This window comes from Accipiter gentilis, chromosome 34, assembly GCF_929443795.1.
Source record: "Accipiter gentilis chromosome 34, bAccGen1.1, whole genome shotgun sequence".
NCBI classification, from domain to species: Eukaryota; Metazoa; Chordata; class Aves; order Accipitriformes; family Accipitridae; genus Astur; species Astur gentilis.
In genome coordinates, this window is record NC_064913.1 from 10,866,138 (window position 1) to 10,893,442 (window position 27,305).

The following is a 27,305-nucleotide window of genomic DNA, read 5'->3' on the forward strand; positions in this document are numbered from 1 at the left end:
TGAATTTAGGTACTTACTCTTACAAAACCTCTGTATCTTATGCTATACAAAGCTTTGCAGTTATATATATATGAACAACTCAAGCTGTGGGAAGATGCAACAAAGATGCTGCTACTGAAAGGACCTTTGAGAGTTCCTTGCAGTGTATAAGAGCTCACTGTTGTTTAAGAACTAGCTTTAAGTGGTCAGAGAAACATCTCCCTCTCCTCACATATTGTCTAGAATCACAGAGGAAACCAAAGGGGTGCTCAACTTCAGACTACTACCCCACTGCGATTTTTGGAACAAAATTTTTATAAAAAAGGCGAGAACTTAGTGACAGCCAGCTCCAAAATGGACTAATTATACTGCTTTCAAGAATTAAAGAAAGAGTAGTTCTACCTTCAGAGTTAAAGAGTACACTAGAAGTTATACTTGCTGAGTTTCAGGGACGTTTCCCTGACATGTTCTTTGGAGATGGAGTCCACACCAGAAACCGCTGATTTCTTCACTGGGTTCCTCAATATTGACTAGTATGTAAAGGAAGATGGGATTTGTTCACTGACTTGTGTGACTGTCATAGGACAATGTTTAACCTAACAGTCTAAGAATCAAAAAAGACAAAAAACTCTTTAACTGGAATTACTTTTTTGCCACATCAACTGAGTAATATTAATAAAAGCAGCAACACACTCTGAGTAAAAACCAGAACTCTGATGCATCTTGCCAATTTTCATGCTTCTGGATCTAAAGATGACCCATACATGAAGCTTAAAATCACTACACATTTTATAATTATGCAAATCAATAAGAATACATTTTTTTCCTATGTAAATAATGGGATTTAAAGGCATAGTAATTTTTATAACTGCTATTAAAAACAAATGCTTTGTAAATTTTTAAATTATTTGAGGTTTTTCTTGCTTATTTGGTCCCTGAGCCATCCAAAAGGAACTGAAAATCTGCAAAATACTGCTAGTTTCAACATGCCTATTATCCAAAATCTTTTAATTATTTGCACTTACCAAATATTTATATTACACATGCCTACAGGCACATTGTATGTAAGGACTGTAGAGATCAAAGAGCTAAGCTATTTTTGTTATTTACTAATGACCAAACCTGCTGTTTGAGCAAAACTTGAATAGACTGAATTAAATCAAGGACAGAACAAAAGGGAACCTTAAACAACAGCTTTATAAATAGAGATTCCAGTTTTACACTTTACTAAGCGTAAATGAAAGTTATCCACATAGCACTCATAACAGATTTCCATATATAATTACTTCTAAGCTAAAACGGGATTTTCAAAGCTGGCCACAGGATTTAATCACACATCACCTACTAGCATTAAGTTGAAGATATATGGCAGACAGAAGGCAGACCTGTATACCAAAGGGCCTCTTCCTATTTTTGGCTCAAATATTATTCAGTAGTTTTTATACTCCGAAATCAAGATCTTAAGTACTGAATATTTAAGTTGCTGTTCTGAAAGGGAAAAAAATAATGATTAGACTGGAAAGAATAAGTCAAATATTTCAAGTATACACTTTCAATCATTCTGCAAATAATTTTTACTATTACTTACAAGCCACAATCTGTAATTTCAGTTAACAGCATTTTAGAGGCTTAGCTAGTGATCCAATGTGTTGAAGGCCACCCTTTCAGTTGTAAATCAACAACTTTTTCATTTATGTTCCTCATTTATGATCTGGAGTATTGACAAAGGCTGCTGAATGAGTGCTTTAGCATCTTTTTCACAGTATGCTATCAAAGATACTCAATCACACTGGTTAATGTTCAGCTAGTTCCCTAAGTGGAAAGCAGCAAGGGGAATACCACATTGCTAAATAATACAAACATTGGAAAGTCTGGACATTTCCAAATATCTAGTTTGTACTGATAACAATTGTAGTTGTAAATAGGGAAAAATCAACCAAAAAAAAAAAAAGGCAAATAATAAACACAAAAAACCCCATTAAGTACAGAGACAGGTAATAACTACACAGATGAATGGGTTTTTCATTATAAAATTTCTTGCATGCAAATCATGTTAGCCACAGAATTTTTTAGCCCAGTTTCTTGAGCAAATAGTCCAATTAACCACAACTAAGCCACAGCTACAGTAGGGTTAGCTGCCAATGTGGAACAATATTCACCCTGGGCCAGGCTTCCCAAATTTATTTTTTACTTCTGCTAATGCTGGGGTAGGAACATCTCTCGATATTAGCTCCTCAGGCAGTGTTTGCATGCTACTTTGCTGAGGCACAGCTTGTAAACTTCTGCCATAGACAATACTGGTTGGTCAGTCACAGATAGCTAACTTCATGTTCACACTTATGCCTTAAAAAAGCCTTTTGTAAGAACATTCAGAGAAAATGAAAATGGCAAGAAGAGATATTTATTGCCTTTTTTTTTTAACCACAAAGCATCCAGAAGCATAAAAGCACAATAATTCTTTCATATGTCTACTATCTATTTAGTTATTTAGCTGTGATAGAGATAATTAAAGTCATGGAAGAACTGTCTTTAATCAGTTAAGAAATTTAATGTCAGTGTGGAAAAATCTTAAAATTGAAGAGCATTTACACAGAATGTAATCCAATTCCCATTTTCATGGTATTCAGCGATACCTTCACCCATGCAAATGACAGCGCTAACTTTACTACTCTAAATGGCTGTGCCTAAATACTACTGAAATGCTAAATATTGCTCAGGCCCCAAAGAAGTGAGTTAAGTGTGAAAAAAAAGTCATGCACCCGTGACCACCTAGCTCTGGAATCAGTGAAGTATTCTGGCAAGCACATTTGGAACTGGAAAGGTCCCTACACGCTCTCAGGCACCTAAGAGATAACTTCAGTGCAGTTGGAGAAACCACTGCAAGAACCCTGAATAATGTGTAGTTGAAGCATTAAGTCCAGCGTACACCCATCACTGTCCTTCAACAGACTGGCACTAGTCTTACCGAACATAATAACCTATCAGCTAGGGTGCTCACTAATGAGTGACAGACCTCGGTTAAATTTCCTCTTAACCAAGGTAATTCCAACTCATGGGAGTTGGGATCTGTTCCTCTGATATCTACCTTGTAATTACCACTGGTGGTACTTTTCCACTTATGATGCCTTCCTGGCCAGAAGGGGCAACATGGGGCTACACTGGTATTCCTGACCCTTATTTTTCAGAGCATTTATGCATTTTACACTGGCAAGCCATTATGTAAGAAAAAGAAGAAAAAAATAAAAAGACATGTTCACTACACAGGCATCAGAACGTTTGTGTGTATCCTCGTCTCACACATGCTCCTCCATCTGGGCACCTTAACTTCTGGGAAGCTCCCCAGTCAACATGTGAGTTTTGTTGAGCAACCTTTTGGCAGTCCATTGAACAAAACAGCGGCTAACTCCAGCTCAGTGAGTCACCCTGCTGGGGTGAGACACCTAAAAATCTCTGGAGCAAACTACATCCTTTGTTATGATTACAAAAAGCAGATGCATGCTCTTCTAGTGACTGATATTATTCTTCACTTTTTTAACAATGATGAGTAGTACAGAGAATGATGATAAAAGTAAACAAAATTCATCACGGAGTATCAGAGTAATTTATTTGGATTCTGATTTAAACACAGACTACAGAAATGCTGGTCACTTTTTCAGACTAAGTTTTGGAGTGTTTTAGACATGAAATAGTTGAACACATATTCAGTTTTACTAAACACAGAATTTAAATTGCAGAATACTCTTCTACCCAGTTCTGCATATAATATCTAAAATACACAATACAAGGGTACTTCATGGAGTAAACGGGAAGGAAATTAATGAGTTATTGTTACAAACATAAGCAGGGAAAGGTGTCATTGCTCCCTACATTCAAATGAGTTCAATGGCCAACCTGCTTTCACAGCTGTTTGATCTTGTGACAATTCTGTATTTGCCTTTCCATGATGTTCCCAACCATAAAACCTCTTCCCCCTAACCTTTGCATGCTCACTTGCTTTCCCATGGGGGACTTCTGGAATGCCTAATGACAGCTGACAAGAACAGGATTTTTCAGCTAATTGCTCATTTGGTGGTAGAATGCTAAAGTGGCACTTCCTGGACTCCACCAGCCTCATGTGCAAAAGAAAAGCCAATTGCTGTATCCAGATGCTTGCAGACCTTGTTCGCTTCTAAGGTACACTGTTAATCTATCAGAAATAATTCTATTCAGGTCAGTGGATAAAAATAGCCCCAAATCTGTTAAATGCTAATGCCAAGCTCCTTTTTCTTCATTACTTTTTCTTCAGCTGGAAGGAGAAACCATTCTCCAGTTCTGTCAAGTTATGCACATCTTTTTCCTGAGACATACAAATTTAAGATATATGGTCTTACTGTGCTGAGAAAATGATGAATCACAGTATTCTTTCCCACCATCCAGATCTTGGGAAAAGTTAGAAGCTGCTTAGAAGATACGCCAACTTCAGTTCATGCAACCTCAGGCCAATTGCCATCATCCTCTAGCCCTTCCAGCAATCCTTGACAGAGGCAGAAGCAGCAGGCTGCTCCAGACAACATGCTACTGTTGCACTTAGTAAGGTGCAACCAAACTCCTGGTGTGTTTGGTTTGTGTGTTTCAACTGGAACCAAAACGACCAAGATAAGCAAGACAAAGTATAAATTGATATAGATTTGCCTTGCAAATCAATGTAATCCAGGTATTTTGTCATTACATTCAGTAAACTACAAAACAGTGGTTTTAATGTGTAAATTAATGTATTTATTTTCCATCACTGTAAGGATACCAACTTAAAATATTTGGCTGTTCTAAAAATGTTATCTGTTCCATAATAAATTTTGTCCACTTTTTAATCTCACTTGACAATCAAGGATCCAAGCAGTTTCCATGTGTCCTAAATCTGTCCTGGATGACAGCCAGTTTGTCTAGTTCCCAAACACCAGGAAGGGGAGTTACCAAGAGACAGGTAATTACATATGGATGTTGCCTCTGGAGCTTGTGTTAACAGTGGCCAAATAAATATTTACTGATAATCATCCATCAGGTGGCATTCTAGTTCTGCAAAGAACCAGGAGTTTTATGGACAAAACTGTTTCCAATTGGAAGAAACATTAAAAATAAAAATACCCATATATTTTGAAAGACATCTTCCTTTCAAGTCATCAGAGATTATGAAGATCTTCAGAGGTTCTGCATTTAGCACAGTCTTTTTAGGATGCATGTACTGGCAAGAGATACTTTTTCCCCCTCCTTTTAAAGTTCCATTACAATCATCCAGGATTGGTACTGAAATTTTACATTTTTCTATCCCATGTTAGAGTGATAAAGACCAATATTACTTGTTCTCTTAATGGAGACATTGAGATTCAAAATACCTACACAATCAAAACAGAAATAAGCAGAAGTACAGACTTCAGTTGACTCAACAAAACCTCCCACAAACTCCAAATAGGAAGTTGTCTTCCCCCCCCCCCCCCCATCTTCCTGGGAACTTACAAGAGTTTTCTAGCAGAAATCCAAAGGTATTTTTAAGTAATTGAAAGGGGAAGGCAAAGTAAGATACAAGTTTATCTTGGCAGGGAGGACAAGATTCTCACACTGTATGGAGGTGGATGATCTGTCTTCCTCAGGGAATGAAAAGACATTCTCTTAAGTAAAATACTTAATTAAAGATTGTTTTTAAAGATCTATTTCAGAGGTCTTGCTTGTTTGCCAAGTTTGTGGGAAAAAAAAATCTACTATCTTGAATATTCTTTTGAGTTATAATGAAAATTTATACAGAGCCACCCTTCTTAATCATCAACCTTCAAGCACCAGTAAAGGAAATGGAATAAGAATTACAGAAATTCTGTACTGGATCTTTAATTCTTACCATCTGCTACAAAGTACATGGAATTTGGGTTAGGAGAACTACTACGCTGACAAATAAAAAATTATTATTTTTTTTTTTTAAAAAATCAAGAACAGTGAAATCGTCAGCTATTTTGATACTTGGCATACAATGGCATACAAAACTCATGCACATGATGAAAATGTCTCTGTCCTCCCTAGTATTTTATTTGTAGTATGAATTAAAACAGATTAAGTGTATTCTTTCTGTCATGCACATAAACTTTGCTAGAAAGTAAACTGTATTATAAATCTGAAGAGTTTTCAGTTCATGCTTTAGCCTGTGGAAAGAGAACATCAGGGAAAAAAAATATTCTTATACAAAATTAAAAGGTTTTTAGGCATTTTTTTTCTTTTCAATCCTTTTATACTTTCTTGTATAAGTAGAGGATGACTTTTGAAATACAAATCACAGACTGGTCCACTTGGTTGTAAACCAAAGACATGTCCTCAGAAAGACACTGTTCTGTTTCCGAACTCTGAATTTCTTTGGTATCATCCCTGATAGGGCCTGGATCTTTATAGGGATATAAATTCAGAACTAAGTTCTCTGACCTGCTCAATATGAGAGACCTCATTACAAAAGGATAATTGCTGAACACAGACTAAAATTGGATGCCAGTGCAGTCGAGATTAAGTGTGTTTCATCCACCTACCTTAATCGTATTACATCCTCACAATTATGAGCTTAGATGCGATTAAACAACACTGTTTGGATCTCTCAGATATGCCAACACCAGTGTAAGCTTTGACAGCACTGAAGGATGATATTTTTTCACATCAGTACTGTACTATAGATCATGAGACTATTCATTTTCTGACATTTTACAGCTGCTGTCTGTATTGGTGGTCTACAAGAGCACTCAGGGTAAGGTGAGAAACAGAGGTTGCATAAATGATATGGTTTGTATCATGATCACAGGAGCGAGCTCCAGCAGGTTTCTCTAGTCCCTCTGCCATTGTGAAGATCTCATGACCAATATCAGGCAAATGTGGTACTCTGCAGTCCATCCAGAAAAGCTCTAGTATCATTCACTACTAAGGCAAATGATACCAGTAACCTGAATTCCATCATACAGGGGTAGGTCTAGGCAGTCCTCCTCAACAGGCAATGAAAAAACTGGTATTCCTGGAAAATAAATCTCCTGATTGACCTTACTTGCCCCATTCCACAGCAAGTATCAGTTTTCAAAGTCACTGGGGGGCTTCAGGTAACTCCTGGGGTAGGTAGGCTCCAGATAACAGTTGTGTTATATCCCACACCTTTGACACCGCAGACAGGTTACATTTGTAATAGGACTGGATAAAAGCAAATAGGAGTGGAGGAGTCAAGTGGGAGTGGAGGGAATAATCATTGAATCATAGAGTCATTTAGGCTGGAAAAGACCCTTAAGATCATCGAGCCCAACCATAAACCTAACACTGCCAAGTCCTCCACTAAACCATGTCCGTAAGCACCACGTCTACACGTCTTCTAAATACCTCCAGGGATCGTGACTCAAGCACTTCCCTGGACGTCCAATTCCAATGCTTGATAACCCTTTCAGTGAAGAAATTTTTCTTAATATCCAACCTAAACCTCCCCTGGTGCAACTTGAGGCTGTTTCCTCTTGTCCTGTCACTTGTTACTGGGGAGAAGAGACCAGCACCCACCTCACTACAGTCTCCTTTCAGGTAGTTGTAGAAAGTGATCAGGTCTCCCCTCAGCCTCCTGTTCCCCAGACTACACAAGCCCCATTCCCTCAGCCGCTCCTCATCAGACTTGTGTTCCCGACCCTTCGCCAGCTTTGTTGCCCTTCTCTGGACACGCTCCAGCACCTCAATGTCTTTCTTGTAGTGAGGGGCCCAAAACTGAACACCGTATTCAAAGTGAATTTTGGGAAATTGTTCCAGACCTTCATGTTCCAATGGTTAAATGCTGCCTCGTACTGTCCAGTTTAAGTCTACTGATAGTAGTTTACATCAATGTGTTCTCATGGCAACACTGCTCCTTTGCTTCTGAATTTATACTCCCAACTTTCCCATTTGTTCTCTTACTGTATTTATGGAGATCAAGCCTGCTATCTGAGTCTTCATTAGGCCTAATTAAAAAGCCCTTCTGACTTCCAGTGCTCCATGACACAGAAGCAACATAAAAAACCAAAGACTCATGGAAAACAAACAAAGCATTCCGTCTTACCTCCTGTCAGATTAGAAACTGCATCTATTTACTCTCTATAGCAGCTCAGCTTTTACAGGCTCTCCTCTCCAGCAAATGTCAATGGAGGATTACCCTACCTCTTACTGCACATTCTTTTGGCTTTTGCAATGGATGCAGTGTCCAGCCAGGTGGCTGCTTCTAAAGTGGAGTGACATTAAGTCATGCAACTTCTAAATGGATCAGTCCTCATTGGTCAGAGCAGTTTCTCCCAGTGATAAATACCAGTTGACATAACAGGTATTCCCAATTTACTCACATAAAAGCTGGCTTCTCTGCATACATTCCAGACAGTAGCACCTGCATCAGCTTAAAAAGGCTTGGAACAGGACATTTCAGTGCATCAGAACTGAGAAGTTTTTACTTTGATCCCCCAAAAACTCAGTTGGTAACTTTGCAAATTATGATGTAACATGTATTTTTCTCTTGTAAAATGTTGGTGAGGAAAGCAATTTTGTATTTTGAAGAGATTAAAAAAACCCAAACCAACCAGATATTTAGCGAAACCTTTGGTCAAAGTTTTCAACACCAGCTACATTGATGAAAGAAGGTAATTCTCCTTTTCAGCTGCTTTAAATCTCAGATCTTTTGGGAAATACTTAAGGGTTTCCTTCCATCATCAGTAGTGACACCTAAAATTTTGAACATAATCATAAAAGCTGTTACTCAGTCTTTTGGAATTCAAAAGATACTTTTCTAAGCATTATTCTAAACCTACATGATTCCCTTGGAGCAAGTAACAAGGATGAAAAGTATTCTTCACACACTGCTCTACTGTAGGATGAAAGAGTGTGATTACACAACTGCAGAAACGGGGACGGGTCATGGTCTTCCATAGTGAAGCTTGAGTTTCTGCTCCTTCTCACTATTTCTCATTTCATCAAGAAATTTACTATATTGGACATAATGTCTATTAATGATGTGCCTGTATACCGTTCATGATTTAGAAATGTGGCTTTACAGATTTAATGCAGTGCTTTAAAAGCATCTTGCATACAAAACCCTATGCTAAGTCAATAGAAGACCTAGTATGTACCATAAGTGAATATTCAGAGGAAAATATAACATAACAGTGCCTAGTTTGTTAGAAACAGTTTGAGTTTTAAAACAAATACATAACCCTTTCCACACCATATTCTGTTTCCAACAAAACACATGTTGTTAGGCAATGAAGTTGGCTTCTGGCCCCATGAAGAGCCACCGCAGACATTTTAACAATAATCTATAGTCTTTTTTTTTTTTTTTTTTTTTTTTTTTTTTTTTTTTACAAAAACTGCAGGAGGTTTCTGGAAGATAATTTTTCAGGGGGAAAGATTAAAAGCACCTACAGGCAAGCCATTGAAAAGCCAGCACACTAAAAAAAACAACAAAAGTGAAAAATGAAACCTGCATCTCCTAGCTTTGGTGCTAAGTTTTCATCTTCCTTTATCCAGAGATGCAGGAAAAACCCTGAGGACTTTGAGCATGTTGAACTTATTTGTCACAATAAAAATCCTATTGTTCTTTGTTCATTTATATAGCATTTCTTGATACAGTAGTTAGTTAACCAGAAGGTCTGTTGTGATATTTCCCTGGGAAATGTGTAAGTTTAAATCTTACCATTCAAAAACTTGGAGCATATGACTGCACATTTGTCAATAATCAAATGAGGCTTTTGATGTCAATGATCAAATAAGCCCATCAGAAACAACATTGCTAGGTTTACATTCTCCCTAGACCTATTTAAAACTATTCATTTTCAATATTTCATCAGATCTTGTACTTCTCATCACTATACCTGACATGCTGAGCTGTATGTATTAGTAGTGCACTAAGAAATGTTTGTGAGAATCATGCTAGTTTCTCTCAGCTGTTTCCAAATAATAGAGTAAAACAAAGCCAGATTTAAATAATTTTCTGACTGGAAAAAAAATTTTTCACTTCAGATCCTGATTTCACCCCAGTTGTCTCATATGTATTTATGTAAGCTACCCAGTAAATAATTTTACTTCCAAAAAATGATCTAAGCTCTTAGACAGCATTTAATTTCCTATATAATTTGAATCAGATTCTTTCCTATACATACTCAAACCCAAAGTGAACAATTTAGCTTTAAGGTAATGATCTGTGAAAGAATAACACAATCTTACATTTACACTGTTACTAAAATATAAGTACATTAAGAACAAATCTATATATTTTGTGAAAAGAATATTTATCTAAAGTGATACGCTGATGGATGAGATTAATCTCAAATGCCTAGAAGTTACAGCTTGTGGGACTGCAGACAAATCAGGTAACTGACACATCAAATTAGCAACTAATCTTCAAAACATTTAAGTATGCTTGCAAGACAACATAAGCACTGGGCAGGCAATAAGCCATTTACCTCAGCAAGATGGAATTACAAATACATTATGCCTTGTCTTAAAGCAATTACGTTGGTATATTACTAAGAACAAATCAACTATTTTTTAAAGTTTTTGATCTAAATTGAAAACATTTCCATATGTCAAAAATACCTAAGTGATTATTATTCCAACTGCACATCTTTACCACAGAAAATGAACATCAGTTCCTTTTTCATGATTTACCAAAATGCTTCATGCCATCGTTAATTTTAGAAGTTCTTTCTGAAATGATTATGCCTTTTTTTTTTTTTTTTTTAAGAAAGCAAATTGCCAGAATGACCATGTTAGAGCTTTGAAGCAATAGATAAGGTTGTTCCAGGACAATGCAAGCTGAAGATGGCAAAAATGGGATGGGACTGATCAAAATGTTTCCTGTAACATAAAAAGCCAGTGACTGCATTACTGCATCAGAAACTGAAGTATATTTTGAATTCCTATGCACCCCTAAAAGGGGAGGACATACTTTTAAGTGCCTTTTCCTGTTCATGCTGAAGTACTGGACAAGAGCATCTTTCAGGCATGGTCCATGGAAACTCCACTGTCTTTCAATGGTTAGAGTTATGCAACATGTCAGCACTGCATAAAATTTTACAAGTTCTAACCATTCATACTCATGTGCTAAAAGAAAGATCTTTCAGTATAAACGTCTCAGCTGTCATTGCTTCCACATGTAATTGGAGTTCAGCTACAATATATTTCAAAGGGTTTTCCTTTTCCCAAAACTAAAGGCTGAATTGTTACAGATGGTAATTTTGGCAGATGGTTGTATATGAAACTAAGTTTATAATTAGGCCAAATCTGACTTGTGCAATTAAGGCAATGAAGATTTGGGAAATATGAAGTGTCAGATCAGTACATGATCAGTCTGGTAGCCACAGAAAACCGAAGAAGCCTGATCATTCACACTTACAGAATATATTGCCTATTTGCAAATTTCTTCTTAATTGCATGAATTAGAAAATAAGCAAACTTTCATGCTCAAAGTGTAAACTAAAGTAACCACAGCTTTTTACCTACTTAAGTGTATAATCCTTTTTTCCTTCACTTGAGGTTAATGAGATGGTCTGAAGCAATCTAACAGCTCCCTGCTGCTGAGAGAGGGCTCTCAGCATCTCCTCCCCAGCTTCCCTCGCTCTGACATTCACCCGACCCCTCCGCAATCAGTAAATCCAGACAGTGACTAGCCAATTCAGCTCAGAGACAGAAAACTAATCCCTGAGGAATGAGTGGAGGAGGAGAAGAGATGTGCAAGGATGAGAAGACCAGGACTACCCCCTTTGGTGGAAGTGACCTCTTGGGCTCACTCTGACATTTATCAAGCTGCATTTCGAGCCATATTATATCTAGTGTCAAAAAGCTTTCCAGACTGGTAATTATGTGTGAAGGTAGCACTGCCTGCTTTAGCATCTTCTGAGTTTCAATTGTGTTAAATATTTCTTTGCTCTTGTACCAAGAAAGGATCAGTAATGTCCAGTAATCATTCTCTCTGCTACTTGCATATCACTCAGTAGTTTCTCGCTCTCAGCTTTCAGTCTCCCTTCATATGCACATTGTTTGAAAATAACGCTTTTGCCTATTTTAGGACCACTATTTCTGTGATATTCTTTTTTTCTGACAGGGCAACCAGGACTTTTTTTCAAGACACCTGACTATCACTAGCATAAAAGCATTAGAGTTTATGTTTCTCATCCTGCTCTTACTGTGTCCCAGTATGTTGGTTGATTTGTTCTATCTCAGGTAAAATACAGGGATTTTTCATCCATTTTTCCTGACCAAGTATTGCTACAAGAACATTAAAAAAGAGCTTGTAAGTAGTTTTTACAACTAATGAAAAATGCTGTATTAATGTAGTTACAATTAGTTCAAAACATTCCTTCCAAAATGCATCCCCCTTGCTCTTCAACACCACAAACTCCACTTGCCATCATGCCATCTGTTCTCCTATCTTCTCTAAACCTTTACAAAGTTCCTCAGAATCTCTTTTAATTTCAATTAACCTGAGTAATTTATGTAGCTTGCACATGTTGTCATCAATCTGTGAACCCTCTTACCAGATTGAACTATAGGAGGTTGCTGACAATTAAAGAACATTACCTCTTAGGTTTTTGCCATGTTACAAATTAATGACTTATTCTTACACTTTGCTTTCTGTCCCTAAATAATTTTTTCCTTCAACTGTTACAATAAGGGAAACAATGTAGGGCTACTTAGGGGTTTTTTCTTAGTTTTTTTTTTTTTTTTTAATCTAAATAAGTAATTTCAATACTTTCTATTTATTTACCCATTTTGGCACACAAAGAATTTTAGTACATTGAAAGGATTTCTTTTACAGGAGCTGGGCTTTTCTATTCCTTTCATTGAAATCTATTAATACAGAGTTCCCACCTTCCTTCTACTGGCTGATTTAAATACACCAAGATCTGCTGACAACACAATAGGGGCAAGCTGTTAAGAAAAAATCTTTTTTAAACGCTGGACATACTCATTAACTCTAAAGACCAGAATTAAGAGTTAATGTGTTAAGAGTTCCTATATATTTAAAAAAACGGAGGGAACACCATGATCACCCATTTCTACCATGCTTTTACCGTAAAATTAACCCGAGTTATAATTTATATCCTGCCCCAAACTTTAGACCTGTCCACACAAACTGTAATTCTAATACCCTGCTGGCTTGTGGGTGGGTTTAGGGTTTTTGTTTTGATTTTTCAGTTGGTTTTGATTGGCATTTGTACAGGCTAACGACTACAAACTCCATCAAAGTGTTTCTAGTACTTCAGTGTTTCCCCACAATTCCCCTGTGTTTCCAGGAAGAACAGGCACATTTCCATAATCTCTATCAACGTGGAAGTGCTCTCAGCTTAGAGCAAAGAGACACAGGATATATCCCAACTAACTTCGTTGTCACAGAATTGTGACTGAGAGTTAATACGAATATCATTCAAATGCTGCCTCAATGTTTTTGCTTGAGTTATGTTAACTGGAGAGAACTGTAAATATCTAAACTTCACCCTAAAGCTCCACTTGCGGCTTTCCTTAAAAATTGCAGAAATTGTGGGGTAAACATACCGAAAGAAGCTGAATCAGTCAGTTTGCAGCTTGGTATCGAGATGCAGATACAACTGGTAGAAAAATAATCTGAGAAAAAAGCTCCCTAAATCTGTACAATTTGAAGAAATATAAATGCCTATTAAATACAGATGCCTATAAAATATAATTCTAACGACACCAATAATATAGTACTTTGATTTTAGTACATAACTGATAAGAAACACTAGGTATCCTCACAACATTTGCAACAATGCAACAGAACACAACCCTTGGAAAAAACCAGCTATTTTACTTTAATTTTACTGATTATTTTCACAGGGGTTACTTCTAAAAAAGTGCAGTTGTAAATTGTGTGTAGTGCATTTACATCCTATAGAACTCTACATTTGGTGAAAATTATTCATGCGAATTAGAAAGAACCAGTTGTCAGTAGTGAAACTATTTTTCTGATACAGCATCATCAGCATCCTTGTCACAGATGTGCTGATAAACTCATGCAAGTACTCACACAATATAATATGATTTCTTAGATGATTTATACACCTAGTTCTCACAAGTTTCCTAGGATTGCTATTCTTAAAGAAGACACATTAAGTTGCCTGGCCTATCGTGAAATTTCTCTGGCTTCTGTAAATAATCTCACAGAAAATATATCCCATCATTGAGAAGATTAGCACAAATCTCCTCAGAGCATGTACTTTTCAATGTCTACATTCTGAAACTCCAGTAAGACTAGTTAGGTATTTTCATAAGCGATGCAGTTTCTTAGCAAGTTTACTAAAGTGATACTTGTCAACTTGTACAGAAAAAAAATTCTTCCGAGTTTCGCAGGAATTGTGCCATTTACTTTGAAATAAGTAATGGAGTGTGTATGTTAAGAAGAAGAATCTACCACAGTGCATAAAGCCAAAAAGCATATCATAGTTTGACAATTAGCACTTTAAACAGGTACAAATTCAACAGTAACTGAAATAATGTTCTTGGATGCAAAGCAAGAGGGATTCATTTCAATAGAAATAAACCAGTAGGCTAAAATCAGATTAACTTCACATATGTCTCAGATCATTTTTAAATGTCAACAACATTCTGTTACAGTGGGAAATGACCAAAAGCACTATAGACAATCTGACTATTACTGGCAAATGTCTAGTTGATCACTAAAACCTGTGTGTGAGAAGAGATTTTTAAAATGTGCTGAGGAGAAAGGGAAGACAGGAAATTCACTCCAGATGATTTAAAGGTTTTAGGCCAGAATTTTTTGAAGGCCAAACAAAAACACCAAGTCAGATATTTCTAATATGGTTAGGTAACAAAGCTGAGATACAGGAGAAAGCAATAACAATTACTTCTAAAAGGATTTCCTTTGGTCTCAATAAGTATGTGACCCTTAAAGAAAAAAGGCAAGTATTTTCTAAATATGTATTAAGAAAATTACTGATGTTACAGAGGAAAAGGTATTGTTGCTTCTAGAAATGGCAGGCCAATATTTCAGAGGGCTCTTCATAACTGTATTAATAGCTTACCAGTGTCATCATATAAATAAACAACATATTCCACAGAACAGTGGATTCATTCTAATTCTGAGATGCCTAGTTTTTACAGACAAGAGAAAATACAGCAAAAACAGGTTATTCAGAGGATTAATATTTGAATTAGGCCTCAAAAAAATTGTGGGAAATAAAACGGCCACTGGACAGACTACTACAAAAATTGTAGACAACACTCACCAGAGATGAAGCTTAGACTATGTGGAAGGAAACAGTACGGTGACAGAAACACCTTCAGTGTTTTGGCGGCCAGAAGCACTTAAGTTTTATTGTCAGAGGTGAGGATGCTGACTTAAATGCAACCGAGGCCATGGAATGTGCACAAAGAAATGAGGGTAGCACTGTTAAGTTTTCTGTCTGAATGGGGAGAGGAGATTGAAACTCAAAGGACAAAGAATAATTTTTGGATGTGGGCTTGAGATGTGATGATAGAAAAAAAAATCCAGAAATTTTCAGGAACAAAATCTTCCTGCATCCATGGCAGAAGAAAATTGATGGGGATTATGAATACCACCCTGCTTGGGAATGGAGTCTAATTTTAAAAAATAGCAAGATTTTTCACTGGATTTAGTAGCCTGAAAAGAGGGCTTTCACTGCCCAGCTTTACACTATTAAAGGAACAAATACTGAAGAAATTTATCAAAACCATTTGGAACAGACTATGATTATGGCCAGAAGTTTTAAAGGACACGGATTTAGAGAATGCATGGTAAATCTAGGGCACATTTTTTGCCAGGGATTATAATACAGAAGATCAAAGCAGCTCAGTGACAGTGTTTAAACTTACCGTTTATAAATAAGGTTCATATTTCCTTGAAAATAAAGAATGCAATACACTTCAGAACCATTTAAACTGGTGTCAAATACAGCGCTGATAGTTTTTGCTATTAGAATAGAAATGCAATCCACACGTTGCAGAACCACATTAATTTGAAAAAGACAGCAATTATGAATATTGGAGATATATTTTTTTCCCCCCTCCTTTTTAAAATAACCACAAAAAAGCTCTGTTTATTCAGGAGCATATTTTTAAATCCAAATGAAAGAGGGTGCCAAGCTGTGTTATACAAGCTTCCTAAATTCATTTGGCTGACTAATGTTCCTATTCCTGCATGCTTCAAAGTAGTAAAAGAAAAACAAATCTCAGGAAGAACTGACATTCAGATCTGTATCAGTTTAAAGCATAATGCATAATATTGTCTGCTTGCCATTTAATGTAAAAGACAAATTTTGCTGAGTTCACTTAAAACAAGCAAACAGAGGCTGGAAATTAGAGGGCTGGAACTTAGGACTTCTTTACAATAAACCATTACCATGTTTAAATTACAACCTCCCTAAATTTCTAAGCATTTATTTTAATTTAGTTAGTTATTTTGCATATATGCAGCATATTATCAATTTAAATGTATCATGGCTGACTCCTCACTACCTTACTTCAGTCCATTACTTCAGTTAGACCACAAAAGTCAACACTTTGATATCCTACTCCCATTTTAGACACAATTCTGAAATCTCCATAAACAGAGAGGAATTTTTTGGATCAACGTGAAATGGAGGAACAAACTTCCCTACACACTTGAAAACCTCCACATTTACAGGCACTGTCCCCAAAAAATACCACTTTAAAATAATGAACCTTGTATATCACTGTATTGCTCCAAGCTTTCAGTATGTGCTATAGACATTAAGTTCATTCTTTTGTCCAGGAGCAGCTCTTACAAAAAGAGTTGCTGTATGACTTGCAGAGTTCATTTTCTGTTCTAAACGGAAATAGATTGTCAGGACATGCACAACTTAGTTTTACAGCCTGACTTACATTGCCAGAATAACTTTTTTCCAAACATAATTAAAGGTCATGTGTTACTAAACAGACTGAAGAATCCATGCAGCCATGATGTATCATACTGCAAACGTAAATGGAAGACATATTCATCCACTGCTACCAAACAAGCACATGGTAGCAAGGAATATTTTGTGGTTTTTCCTCATACTTCCAAATTCATATAAAATGTATATGCCTATCACATATCATCATAAAACTCCTTTCAAAAAAAATAATTGAGCATTATTAAGTTCTTCCTCAAAAAATGAGAAATTTAACTTTACCTATCACTGAATCCTGAGTTTCAGAGCAAAGAACAAAAATACACAAAGAAAAAGCTATAGATCTACTTGACAAGAGCAGTTTAAGATTATCCTGTACAGGACTCAGATTAGCCTTTAGTCCGAGGAGGTTCTATTGTGCTATCCTCTGCCTTACTTATGTCATGATAAAGCATGGTGTGAATTCACACACAGATTATGACTCTCCTGTAAAGGAAATATACACCATTGGCACATATTTCTGTGCATGCGTTATTCTAGGCTGGAATGGGACATTCCCAGGGCTCAGCTGTGCCCACATTACATACAGATTTTCAAATCTCTTGGGCAGAGTGCTTGCACACCACACTTAACGACCTTCACTGCATGCAAGTTTGTGTACAAACATAGGCTGGCGTCCATATAAAGAATACTGGATATGTACAGCTGTTTTTGCATGGTGTGTGTTCCTCTGTATGTATGTGGACACTGGTTCAATGGGGTGAGATACTTGGATTCCCTCCTACCTTTCATTTAGTTGCAAGCTAAAAATAAATAAATAAGTGTTGTACGTTTAGGAGAAGACACTGGAAAACTGTCAGTACAAGTGATCCTGCCTACATCAAGTCAAGAGATTCCAGCCAAAGCAAATACAGTATGTAGGTCTTATCATACAATAGACTGCATATACTTAACATATTCCTAAAGCTGTATTTTAGAGTGCTTCTAAAAACTTCTTAAGGTACTTCTAAAGAAGAGATGGTAGAGCGAAGTGAACTATGCTTGTCCTTGGCCTTAACTGTCAGTGAACTGATGTCCCTAGAGCTGATGGCAGCATAACAAACAAAAAGCAGAAGACCAGCTGAATAAAACACTGGATGAGAGTTTACTGTCACTGAGACAGTTAATGTAATTACACTGAGGCCAGGTTCAGTCACATGGGATGGCCACGCTTGGAAATGCCAACCTACATGAATAGATAGGACTGGCAGACTGATTTTTCAGACTCTGATTTGCAGATGCCTAAGTCTTTCTGAGTGGAGGTTCAGAGGTTCGCATGATTCGCAATTTGTGAATTTGGACTTGTGGCCTGAAATACAGTCCCCTCTACATTCTTAGTTCATGCATCAGCCACCCTCAAGACTGAGCAAATAAACATAGCAGCTCAGTTAATTTGGTCTTAAAGGATGACTTAACTCTTAATCTGCATGGACCCAGATTCAGATTTGGAGCAACACTGAAGTTACACTTCAGATTCAGAGTCTGGATTTTTTTTTTTATTTATTTTTTGCTTTTCTTCCCTCTGGCACAGTGCGTAATTACTCACGCAAAGTAGAACAGCTTCAACAAGACAGACTAGATGGTTAGACCCTTCCTGGAGACCTAAGTCCCTACCCAAGAAAAGATGTGAAGCTGTGTTTCATGCCAGTTGAGTATGCTCAGGTAAATTCTTTTAGATTAGCCTTTTTCTATCTGGATCGAATCAAAGCGGTTTGCAAACCCAGAGGTCATCTCTGTAGAGCATACGCTCTTCTCGTGACAGCCCAGCCTAAACCTGCAGGCTTTGCAGAACACCAGTCTGAGCTGCAGTGTGCAACCCACCTCTGCTGCCCAGCCCCACACCCCCCTCTCTGGCTTCCCCGCTCTGCTGCCCAAAATCAGTCAGAAGCCAGTGAAGGTGGAGGAGCACCAAGATACTCAGCCTGACTTCTAGAAACTCTTCACTGGAACATTAAGCAATACCATGTGAACGGCTGTTATAAAGAGGCACAAAATCACAGATGGGAGAGGAGGTAGCTCTTGAGGTTTGGGCTATATGTGACCTTGAGTGTCATTCCTGAACCTGATCTTTGCCATCCAGTAGGTTTGGCAGCAAAAATGAAGAAAAATACCCAAATGCTGCAGTCGCTGCATGCTTACAAGTGCTCTTTAACAGCAGTGAAGGTTTAGGGCTACCAGGGATCTGAAAGGCGGGTGTCCAGCAGACCTGCTTGCGAGAGCCTTCCAGGAGCCCTGACCACTGCCAACGAGCACTGCTGGCCCTGCAGGGGGGAAACCCGCACTCAGCCCCCCCAGCCTGCTCCACCTGGTCTCACTTCTAGCATTGGTTCAAGTGGTGATGGAGGAGCTGGAGGCTCAGGACTTACCCACTTTGCAAAACTGTGGGCTCCAAAGCATGACTGCAAGGCAGCTAGTACCACAGGGGCCTCCTTCAGGCCATGCCTGCAGTGACATCTTAGACCTGACACTATTTTCGCCTTGCACCAAAACTTAAGTCTGCTCCACGCAGTAGCGATAACACAAAAATATGTATAAAGCAGAAAATTCCTAATCAGATTTAAAATGATTATCGCATCCATCTACATTGTATAATTTAAACATTATTTAAACAGAAACAACAACCAGTCATTTGCCCAGTGGTTATTAGATAACAATAGGAAATTAGAGGATAATTTATTTCCTACGTTATTGTGATCCAAAGTGTTCATTAATCTGAACTCCTAAACTGCCTTTTATTTAGACATACAGTAGAAAGAATGCCTTCAGTAGCATATTTACTTTCACTGACCTCAGCTATTATGCCTCCTACCAGCTTTATTCAAATAAAATACTTAACACTGTTTTTGTTTTCTCTGTAACTGTAACATATTTTCATTCTCATAAATGTCTGATACTGTTTACATTTGTCAATAGCTAAAACCATCCAGCAAAGAAATCTATATTTTACATGCTCCCCGCAGTCAGCTATTTCAGCATCGGTAATATTTACAAATGTCAGTTTTGCAGGTTTACATAGGACTCAGTACACAATGCAAACACGGGCCCATCAACAACAATAAAGAGGAGCGGCACCCCTCTCCACTCACCTTACATTGGTCCATCTCCTTTTTCCACAAGTGCACGGAACACAAACAAACAAAAAAAACCCAACAAAACAAAACCCAAGCAGATTTGCAGTGTGTTTAAAAGGCTGACCAACCTCAGGTTTGGCATACCAAAGACCAGGGCAAGAACAAATGCTTTCGTTTTCATCTGCCAGCTCCCACACCACTCAAATGGAATTGCGTAGGGAGATTTTTCCTGCCTTCCTTCAAATAAATGGGTGTTGTGTTTACATACTGCATACTGAGCATTGCCCACCCGAAGCCAAGGGCTGCATCTTGCCAACTCTTTAACTTTCGTACAATATGGCGATTACATGAGCCAGCATACCATTAAGTCACATAACAAAACTTGGAGAATGGCACTGTCAGCTTGCAGAACTGTACCTGAACGACTGACATGCAGTGCACAAAAGGAGAAGCTAGATTTCAGTGCGATGGCAGAACTGGGTCAGAAGCAGACTGGGTTAGTGGCCTCAGTCTAAACTACAAAGCGAAGTGCTGCACAGTTCGCGGAGATAAAAACTTACAGGCACGCAATACAAGCAGGCGAAGAAAAAATAAATAACTAAAAAGATCACTAAACACGCCTTACAAAACACTCCCCCACCCTAGAGTCTTCCAGTTCATCTGCTGTTTATCCTCCATATAACACTTTATTCTAGGTTGTTCTTTCCAGCTGCAGTACTCACAAACTGACCTCCCTGAAGCAGATTCAAAACCAGGGGAAAAGAGAAAGATACCTTAGTCCATTTCTCAATGTGAATAGCACAACATCTTTCTGGCTCCAGCAAGTTCTCTTTTTCTATCTGATGAGCAGCAGACCTATACCTACCGTGAGCTCCAAATGTCTTCCAGTGCCTAGTGTTAATTTTTTTTGCAGAACGAGCAAGAAAGATTGGAGATCAGAGCTATTTCCCCTAAAATAATGACTCTGCAAGCTTGCACCAAGGTACCAGATACCTGCTTTGTGTTTCTGACTTAGCCTGCTAACATGAGACTGGAGCAGGCAATTTGTGTACTAATCCTCTTTCCAGGTATGACTCCATAATAATTTCTACAGAGGCTCCCACTTCAGTGACACAAACGCACTACAGACAGGACAACCTAAGAAGGTCATTTAACTACAGCAGTAATGTGCACATTCAGAGGTAAAAAGCCGAGCTGAGGTATCAGACACTTCTAACACTGAGGTTTCTAAGAGGTTGTGCATCTAACCCACTGCTGAAGATGAAGCGCCTGAACAAAGTATCTGTGAAACCTTAACATCAGCAGCCTTCTGAGCTAGCCCCATGGGTGACCCCCTCCTTGCAGCACATTTCTTAGTAACTTAATCCTATTTACACTGTCTTCAAATCAAACAAAGAACAAACAAATCAGAAATCTGCCACATGTTTTTGCAAGACTGTATCACACTAGCACCACTGATCCTGTTTTACTGAAAATGTAAAAGGCTGTCCAAACATCAGTGATATTTTATTTGTTGTAATATTAGCATGCAAAATGACATAAACTCACTTCTGATAATAGTTTTAATTACTAAGTATATAAGCCTGCAAATCCTCTCATACAAGTAATCCTTCAATAAGATTAATTCATGGAAGTAGTCCCATTGAAAAAGGATTTGTATGACTGGACCCTAAATGCTTAATCACATTTCTAAAGGCATTATTACTTAAAAAAAAAAAAAAAAAAGATATCCAGGAGGCGTTGGTACGTGTAAGACAGGGAGTTATATATTTATCTAACTGTATAGTTTCAGAAACAATCCTTCTAGGACTGACACTGTAGTTCCTGTGGTTTCTCAGGTTAAGACTGATTTTAAGAAACTGACCAACCTGCTCACTTCAAGTCTAGCATTCAGCACGACTCTTCTCTTTCAGCACTTCCCTTGCACTGATGTATGACTCAGCTACTCCTTCAGCTGCACTAGTTATATATTATCCCTGTGTAACATTACCTCAAACTTCAAGATCCCCGATTTATTTTAAGCACTATCCAGGTATTACTAAGTGTTTTCAAGGCTCAGTGATGTAGTGGTTCTCACTTTCTGTACTATGTCTATTGCAGAGTATTTTATTATAAGAAATGCTAACTTCTCTCCTGACTTCCCAATCCTGGTTTTTCCACTATGCCAGTTACCAGTCTAGACAATGGCAAAAGTAGCCACAGGAAAGCATAAAGGTTAAAATTTCCTTTAATGTGCTGAGTGCCCCAATGTGCTTAAGTCCTCCTTCTCATATCCGCTTCACTCGCTCTCTCTTTGCACAAGGGTCATCACGGTTTTAGTGGACAGTATTTCTCAAAGTATCTCCTGCTCCGATCCGCTCAGAATGATTAATGGTTTGGTATCATATTTGTTTGCTAATCCTTAAAATGAAGGAAACAATCCTTTGGAGAGCTAGGAGTCTGTCACTGCCTCCAAAAAGCAGGAAGCATAACTGCTTGAAGGCTGACAGATGCTTCACCACCATGACAAGAAGCTGTTCCACAGGCTACAGCTCACGAGCCCCTGAGTCAAGCCATATGGTCCTGAATGCCAAGACTGCCTGTCTTTCCCAGTTTATTGGGAGAGAGGGATTGCTCCTGCTTTGCTCTGAATTTGCAAGAGTTCTTTGTTGGTTTTATAAGTTTACAGTTCCTATGAAATGAAACACTTGACTGCTTGCACTCATAAATCCTCGTTTGTTTGACAAACGGTTTTTTCTTCTCTGAAGAAACAGCCCTACATATATGCTTCTGGGGGCTAGGACAACACCTTGCGACTTTATTGCTATCCACTCCAATATTAAACGAATGCATAAAACTAAGCACACTTAAATATGGCTCTTACACTTTAAGAGACCCTTCCCAACTAATAATCTATTCAGCGTATTTGACCAAGTTTGTATATAGGGTCTGAAAGAGCAGCCTTGAAGTTCAAGGCATCTTTAGTCATCTAGAGGGAATAACAGCAATGAATATGTGCTGTTAGAGTTCAGAACTGATCATTTAAGATAACACCTCACTGTACTTCAGCATCACAGAAATTAAGTCGCCAAGTTATAACTCCTTAAGCATGGGTACATTCTCCAGTGCTTTGGCCAGCTGAGATTTAAATATTTCAAAAAGCAAGTATTTCTAATTCCTGTCACCTCTGGAAAAACTATTTAACTGCCCCGAAGACTTGAGTAAGGACCTTCCCTTTTTTAAAAAAAAAACCCACAGTTTACATCTTTTCCAATGACCGTATGCTGAAGCGTCTTCAGGCTGCTGGTGTGCGGACGACCCCGCAATCGCCAAGAAACAGACAAAGGCAAAAAAAAGCACCTTCGAACCAAGAAGCGGCGGGGGAAGGCAAAAGCCCCCAGCGCAGGACGAGCGGTGTGCGCGTCCCGCATCGCTCCCTCCCGGAGCTCGGTCGCGGCGCGGAGGAGCAGCCCCGGCTCCCGCCGAGGTCAGCCAGGACGGCGGGTCCCGGCGGCACCTTGCGAAGCCAAGCCTTCAACTTTTCCTCCTCAGAGCTTCCCCGAGCCGCTTCTTCTTACGAGACCCTTCTTCCCACGCGCGTCTGTCCCCAGCCTTTTACCAAACGCACAGCACAGCGATTGCAATCCCTGAAGAACTCGGAGAAACGATGGCAGGGGACCCCCCCCGCCCCCGGCCACCGGTACCGAGCGGCTCTCCGCGGCGGAACGCCGGGGACCCCCCGCCACGCCGACCCCGGGGCCGCGGAGGGGCAGCGGCCACGGCACCGCCGCCCCGTCCTCCCTCCCGCGAGTTCAGGTTTTCCCACTCAAGCTCGTCAGCCCGACACAGGCAACCGATTCACTCCGGCGCTTTTCCCCACAGCCTCCCCTAGATCCCCCCCCTCGGATCACCCGCCGATCCGGCCGCCTGCTGCAACTTTTCCAAGGGGCTGCGGGGCGCCGAGGGCAAGACCGGGCGGTAATTTTATTTATTTTTAATTTTATTTTTTTCCCCTCATCAACGGCACCAGCTTCCACCCCCGCCTCCCTCACCTCACCTCTGAGGCAGCCCGCCAGCCGCCACAACCACCCCCCTACACCAACCTCCGCGGACACGCAACTCCCCTCCCCGACCCCAGCAGCCCCCCACCCCACACACAAACAAACACCCCCTCCCCGGTCCGCAGCTCGACCTTCCCCACCGGGCAGCCCCCCGCCGCCCTCACTCACTTGTGCCTTCTTCATAAGGAACGGCAGCGCTGCAGTCCAGCCCAGCCGGCCGTGTGCAAACTCCCTTCAGCGGAACCGTAGCTCCAGCATAACGCAGCGGCGGATAGTCCACGCATTGGGGTTGCCCACGGCCAGCCCCCCCCCGCTCCAGCCCCCTTTTTTTTTTTTTTTTTTTTTTTTTTTTTTTTTTACCGCCCCCCCACGGCGTGAACGCCCCGCTCTGACTGGAACCACCGCCGGCCCCCGGCCGGGTCTTTTATATCTCCGATCTGCCTCCTCTCAGCGGCGGCGGCGGCAGCCCAAGCAAGACACGCCTTTCCCCGCCTTCTCCCGCCCTCTCCCTCCTGAGGGACGGTGGAGCCCGGGCGGACCCGGCGCGGGGGGGGGGGGAAACCTGAGGTAACTTCGGGGAAGTTGTGGAGGCTGGAGGCGAAGCCGAGCTTGCCCCCCTTCCCAGAGCGGCAGGGGAGCGAGCGTGGCCGGCGGGGCCCGGGCTGGCCGCCGCGGGAGAGCGGTGGGGTGTTTGTGTGTGTGTGTGTGTGTGTGTGAGGAGGGGGGGAGCGCGGCCTCGGGCCCCCGGGGTGGGCAGGGTGGCAGAGGGCTTCTCCCGCCCCATGCCGGCGGCTCGGCGCTGAGCCCGGCCGGCCGCGGCGGAGCGGGGCCGGGGGGAGGGCTCCGGCCTCCTCCGGCAGGGCAGCGTCCCGCCGCCCGCGGCACTCGAGGTCGATTCGGCGGCCGGCGCCGAGCCCAGGGCCCTGGCGTGGGTCCCGTTCCTCCCCCCCCCCCCCCCCCCCCACCACCCCCGGCCGTGAGGAGCCCGAGGAGAGGGGGATCCCTCCCTGCCGCCGGGTCCCGCCGCGGGGCAGCGGGCTGGGAGGGCTGGCGGAGCCGGCAGCGAGCGCCCGGTGTTTTCAGAGCAGCGCCCGGGCAGAAGGCGGCTCCCGGTCTGCGATTGCCGTGTCGGTGCTGCTCTGCCTGTCCATCACCGGCGACACGAGGTGGGCACTGGGGTGAGCAGTTCAGCTGGGGCTCGGAAACTCCTTTTACCTGCTCCAGCCAGAGAAAAGTTGTTGAGCAGTGCCTCCTAATGCTTGCGTCAAGGTGATCCTTGCAGGTCTTTTTGACATGCGATTGCAGTTCGCATCCTGTGTCAGTAATGGGTTGGTGTTGGGTGTGGAAAAACGACATCTGATTTTTTGACTTGCGTGGAGTCCTGCTGGCGAATCCATCCCAGCAGTAGCGGCAGAATTTGAGTCGTCTTCAGAGAAGGCGGCTGGCAGGTTAACACGGACTAAACGTCGAGCGTGCGTTAAATGGAAGGAAGAGCGGTTTATGGAACTAGCATTTCCTGAGACCGCAATCTTTGGTGGAAATTAAAAACCGCACTAACACGGAATGAAGAAAGATTAGTCTGCCCAAGTCAATGGTCATTTCCTAAGGGAGGTGGGATATGCTCGGAGTACACAGTAAGACATTACATTAGGAAAGCTTGCCTGGTTTTAACCTAAATTAAATGGTAAGTTTTCAAACGACTAGGTTTCTGCCAAAGTAAAGGTGAGCTGTTCAGGTATAGAAAAGATTTTGAACCCATCCCCAACGCCACTATGTATTTGGGTTTCAGGGCAGGGCAGATAAACATCGAATCTCTTTGAGCTTCAATCCAGAAAAATTGGCTGATAATTTTCTTTTACAGCATGACGCTGCTGATGAATCCATTACAGTTTTTTGCATTTCTTGGTTATTACCGTGCTGAATTACCTCGGCATTCTTGTGTTAGCTTTGTCAGACTGTTTTATATGCATATTGTAATAGTCTTTTCCTCTAAAAGGTTGCGATTCAAGCAACAGACAAGCAGTGAAAGCATGGAAGCCTGTAACAACAAAAAAAAATCAGGGACTGCACTCACTCAAAGGATATTTTGTATATCACCTAGCGGTGATCAACCAATACTGCTTCCACAGTCTAAGCGTTTAGCAAATAGGGCCAGGAAATTAAAATGTTATGGCATATTTCCTCCTTAGAACAGATGACAGGTTTAGTCTCCTGGGGAGAAGCCCTGGAAAGTGTGAAAGAGCAGTCTGTCATAGCAGTTACCTACCTTATGGAAAACACTTCTGGTCTTTCTCCGCCTTGAGCTCTGCACAGTCCACAGTCTTGACAGGAAAGCTTTAGTGGATGCCCTGCGTCCAGTTACCTTACCGATAGTCGTGCAGAGAGGATAAGACTTTTGGGACTAATTAAGTTTCTTTACCACCCTGGCATCATGCACCTTTTCTCTCTATGCCTGATCTGAGTTCTTGAACCTGCCCTTGTGTTTAACTAAGCCCAGCTATAGTGGAACAATGCCCTTTTCATCTCTTCCTTTACGCTGGCAATTTGCAAGTGTATTGCTGATGACATTGACCTCATTACGGTTTGAGAAGTCTTTTCTATGAAATTCAGAGTTTAATAGTTTAAACTCATTAATAACGTGTGTCCATAACCCATAAGAAAGCATGTCTTTATTAGTCTTGCCCATTTCCAACATAGTACCAACTTTCGATTTACCAGTTGCGAACTCATTAGCCATGGACCGTTAGCACATTGAGTGGTAGGTTTCCAAAGCACAACTGCAAACCGCATTCAGTCTTTTATGGCGTACCTCATTTACATTTCTAAATGCTTGAGGGTGAACACAGGCTCCTGTCATAGTTCTGTGAAAACCTGTTTCTTCACAGGGAAGCTATGGAAAATAGTGTTGGTCATCCCAGCTCTTCACAGGATTTGGTTCCACCCACTCAGCAGGATTATCCTTCATCTAGGAATACTGTTCTGTGTATATTAAATAGCAACAATTGAAGCATAAATGATGCCTTTCCAGTCTAGTGTGAATGGAGGAGTCTCAGCATCTTCTGCAGGTGAGAAATGGCTGCTAAGTGCTGTTTATTCTGGAATTTTTTGGAATATCTGCTGTGCTTTCTATAGCTCCAGCCGTGAGAAGAATGACCCCACTCAGTGTCTTGACAGCTTGACTTCTGGCTGGAATGGAATTCAGGAATATGCAGAATCAGATCCAGCCTCAGCCACTGAGGTTGCTGGGTTAAAAAGTGCTCTGCACCAGCCTGAAAAATTGAAAA

At 40.5% G+C, this 27,305-nt stretch overlaps 1 protein-coding gene across 5 annotated transcripts in view; it reads right to left on the reverse strand.

Annotated features, from left to right (window-relative positions):
• KITLG (KIT ligand) overlaps positions 1-24,326 on the reverse strand; it is a 57,119-nt gene extending 32,793 nt beyond the window's left edge. For all 5 annotated transcript variants that reach the window (XR_007504649.1, XM_049792371.1, XM_049792369.1 and 2 more), the window contains exon 1: positions 24,190-24,326. Coding sequence is in view for 4 of the 5 variants with exons in the window: in XM_049792371.1 (XP_049648328.1) it covers positions 24,190-24,204 (15 nt within the window). In the remaining variant the exon portion in view is untranslated. The remainder of the gene's footprint in view (positions 1-24,189) is intronic.
• Positions 24,327-27,305: the final 2,979 nt, after the last annotated feature.